We start from the raw sequence: 3,827 nt of genomic DNA, 5'->3' as shown, positions 1-3,827 counted from the left end.
TTATTTTTTGTAATATTAATGATAAAGGGCAGTCTACTTTTGCGAATTTCTCTGACAACTGATTGTAATATTATCGTAAGACTTTATGTAGTCGCCATTTTATAAACAAGGAATTGAAAAAATATATAGTGTAGGAGCTAGTCAATAACATGGGCTGTCTGTTCTCATCCAATTAAGATGCAACTTGGTGTACACAGTAGTGTGAAGTGGGCATGGGAATGGTAAATATATGCATTTTCATTTCAATTTTTTGAATTTGACTTTTGGCTAAATAACTATAAAATGCTTTGGTGTAAGATAAAGTTTAATACGGAGGTCATTTATGACTAGTAAATATTCACTTCAGGTCAGTATGTCAAACGTCCAGAGCACAGTGACCAAATACTTTCTGTCTTGTACAGTAACTGAAAGTATAAAGGGGGCATTTCGTAATTTAGGAGCTCTCATTATTTCTGCATTTATGCCCCTTTTAATGACTAGATTCTATTACAACCTTTAACAGTTTCCTTGTGAATCAACCCCCCTCAGATTTTCTATCCAGTTCCAATGGAACTTGGTATGCATCATTTACAAGAAGCCTTGTTTCGAATCAAGTCGGATTTTTGTTTTTTGCATTTTGCTCTGTTACACTGTATACATGTATTTTGTTAAAGAAAGCATTTTCAGGGAATTTGTGTCACACAAGGCAAAGGAAGAAAGATGTTGTGTACTGACTTATTTCAAGCCTACATTTTAGAAATATTAGAAATATTAGCCCTTTAAGGTGATTTTCATAATCTATGAAATGCTTTCTGTAAATATTGTATTTAAACAAAAATGTCAGTTGTTTTTATTGTTACATATTCATATACTTATATATTTTTCTTTGTTACCTATAGATTTAGAATACAGTACTTCTTTATGTATTACAGTGTTGTGTTTCTTTCCCTACATCTGTAATTCCCTGAATATTGTATGGTAAACTGATCATCACAATAAATGGATAACCTATAAAGTGGTAAAGGTGCAGTGAGCTGAAATATGGAAGGAGGTGGTTAAGACTGGTCTCATCAGTTATAAAAGGAAGCAGATTCAGGAATAATTCTCATTAAGAACTAAAGTGGCATTGTATTGGTTACCGTAACAACTATTTTCTCATTTCTAAATGTATACTGAAATGTGACCAGTGTATAGTGCATTTTATACAACCTGACGGGGCGGGGTTAAAGCCCTTCGCGGCTGTTCAAATTCTATTGAGTATATGCAACCTAAGGTTACAATAGGCAACAGTTAACAGCCATGCGCCACACTTAGCACGCAAAACCAGAGGTATTTTATATAGAATTTTATATAAAAAATAAACTATTTTGACAGTCGTCACTGTTCATAGTCGGGATTTTCATGCTTTTTCATATACATTTTAAGGTTAAAAGGGAGGACTGGAGCAAGTCTTTAATAACTTATGCAAATAATTGTAATTAGCAAAGAGCAATAGAATTGTTTAATTCCGTAATCTTCGATAACCAACGATAAAAATTCAACACTGCTTTGGTTATATGCACAATTATGTAGTGTACCTTTGCCAAACCCCGTCCCACTAGGTCAAATAAAATGCACTATAGATCACATCCGTGCAGTCTGATCATGATCTGCAACATTTGCTATTCAGGCAGTATTTATTGTAAATACCCTGCTTGACTGTAAATGGTAATATCTAACTTGAAAATGGACAAGTTCATTACAGAAATTTAGCAGGATAAGGGTTGATAAACTATTTCAAGCATAAGGTTGAGACAAGTTGAGACACACCGACTTGTGATAATTTGTAACAGAGATTCTTCGTCTGTATCATCAAGAAGAACATTTTTCATTTGAAAAAGTACTAATGAGAATAAGATGTGAGTAACTGCATGGTGCATAAATTTATTGAAACCTAAATTTCTCACTAAAAATGAAATACACAAGAAATACAAGCTTTTACAATTTATTAAAATTGAAAAACTAGCTAATGAAATGCTGGTATCTATATATAATATGTACATTTTAAACAGTATGATAACTAAAGCGATTTATACAATTACAGTCCTTCACGAAAACTACCAATTACGCCTCCAAAAATCCCTTGTACACATCAGATGGGTAAGTGTCTCTGATAACATTTACTGCACATGATGGCAAAACAACTCTTACTTCCTTGCCCAGGAATCCCCAGCACCACCTTGCCAGCTGCCTGTATGCAACATACCTATTCCTCCTGAAAAAGAAAGTATACATGAAACATAAGATATGTCAAATTTAACAAATGTAAAAGCATCTTTATTGATAAGACCAAAGAGCTCAGATTGGTTCTGAAGCCGGATAACAGGACATTGAGGATAGAAAGGTGTATATCTCACAATATAGTGATTTCAGTGTGATTTTGGGTTATGCAAACATATACCTAACTTAAGGTGTCAAGGTTTCTAACTTAACACTTTCATAAGACAATGTGCAAGCGGCTGATAAAATAATATTTGAAGAATCTTCTGCAGTCCCAGTCTTGATACACCATTGTTTATCATTGTAACAAAATATGTAAAAACTATCGTTTTGTACAGATTCACGTTTCAAGGTGTATACCACACATAGTGTCAGTGCCTCTGGTTCGCGTACCACTTTGACAGATCTCTGAATATAATTGAGCCGCACCATGAAAAACCAACATACAGGGTTTGCGACCTGCATGGATCCAGACCAGTCTGCGCATCCGCACAGTCTGGTCAGAATCCAGGCTGTTCACTTTCAAAGTCTTGCAATTAGAGAAAGCATTTGTGAACAGCATGGATCCTGACCAGACTGCATGGGTGCTCAGGCTGGTCTAGATCCATACTTGTCGCAACCCTACTATGTTGGTTTTCTCATGGCACGGCTCATATAAAGATGTATTCTGCATAAACTTAAAAATGTACTTACTCATTGATACTTCTAGCATCTGGTTCACCATACTGCTGTCTGTATTGATAGTACGCTGTCTCCAAAACAAACTCGTCCAGACAAACAGGCCTGAAACCAGGATGCTCAGTAATACAGCCCACATCTGACTCCTTTTCCAAACTGAAGTCGTCAATCTTCCTGGTAATTGTTTCGATATCCTGGCAACACCTACACTCCATTACTGTTGGCATTCTTCTACAATGATTGCACGAACACCTACAAAGGAATATAAGATTAAGAAGTAAAAAATAAATGTGGCACGAATTCAGAATGGATCAAATAATATTAATCACCAAGAACTTTTACACGACTACAAATATACAAATTTTTATTTATAGTCAGGTTGCAAAACATAATAACATTAGCTAAAAAATGCACTCGGTTTTAAAACCCTTTCGGCCTTTCTTTTTGTAACGAGGGGTCTATTTTTCCTTCATCTGTAACGCTAACGTAATTCGAAAATATATGTATAATCGTTAGATAGCTGCATAATTTATATGAAAATAATATGCCGTTGTTAATTACCGTACAAAATGGCGTAACTGTAATTATAAACATACCAGTTCGTGTTCAACAGTCGTTCGTCGCCGGGTTCTGGATCGTGCGGTTCATTTTGCCTTTGCTCTCCCCTTCTATGTGGTATCACTGGCTCAAACTGGTAAGGAAGAGCCTCAAGATCACCATTCTCACTATCGCTCTCCGAAACATCTGTCACTGAGTGTGAAGAACAATAAAGTTCGTTTTCAGGGAATTCTGTTTCACTTTCACTAGTAGTGGCCTAGACTGGTCCTCTGCGAACTTTGAATGGGAACCAATATTGGACAGGGAACCAGATTAGTAGCGGCCATGTTGAAAATATATCAGCTGTACTGCGT

At 35.8% G+C, this 3,827-nt stretch overlaps 1 protein-coding gene across 1 annotated transcript; it reads right to left on the bottom strand.

Annotated features, from left to right (window-relative positions):
• Positions 1–1,890: 1,890 nt before the first annotated feature.
• Positions 1,891–3,098, bottom strand: LOC128548224 (uncharacterized; the record flags this gene model as incomplete). The annotated part of the gene is made up of 2 exons (XM_053522685.1): positions 1,891–2,233; positions 2,932–3,098. Coding segments are annotated over 2 exons (318 nt in total), but the record flags the coding sequence as incomplete, so codon positions are not given.
• Positions 3,099–3,827: the final 729 nt, after the last annotated feature.

This window comes from Mercenaria mercenaria, chromosome 14 (genome assembly GCF_021730395.1).
Source record: "Mercenaria mercenaria strain notata chromosome 14, MADL_Memer_1, whole genome shotgun sequence".
Taxonomy (NCBI): domain Eukaryota; kingdom Metazoa; phylum Mollusca; class Bivalvia; order Venerida; family Veneridae; genus Mercenaria; species Mercenaria mercenaria.
This window is presented reverse-complemented; position numbering and strand designations above follow the sequence as displayed.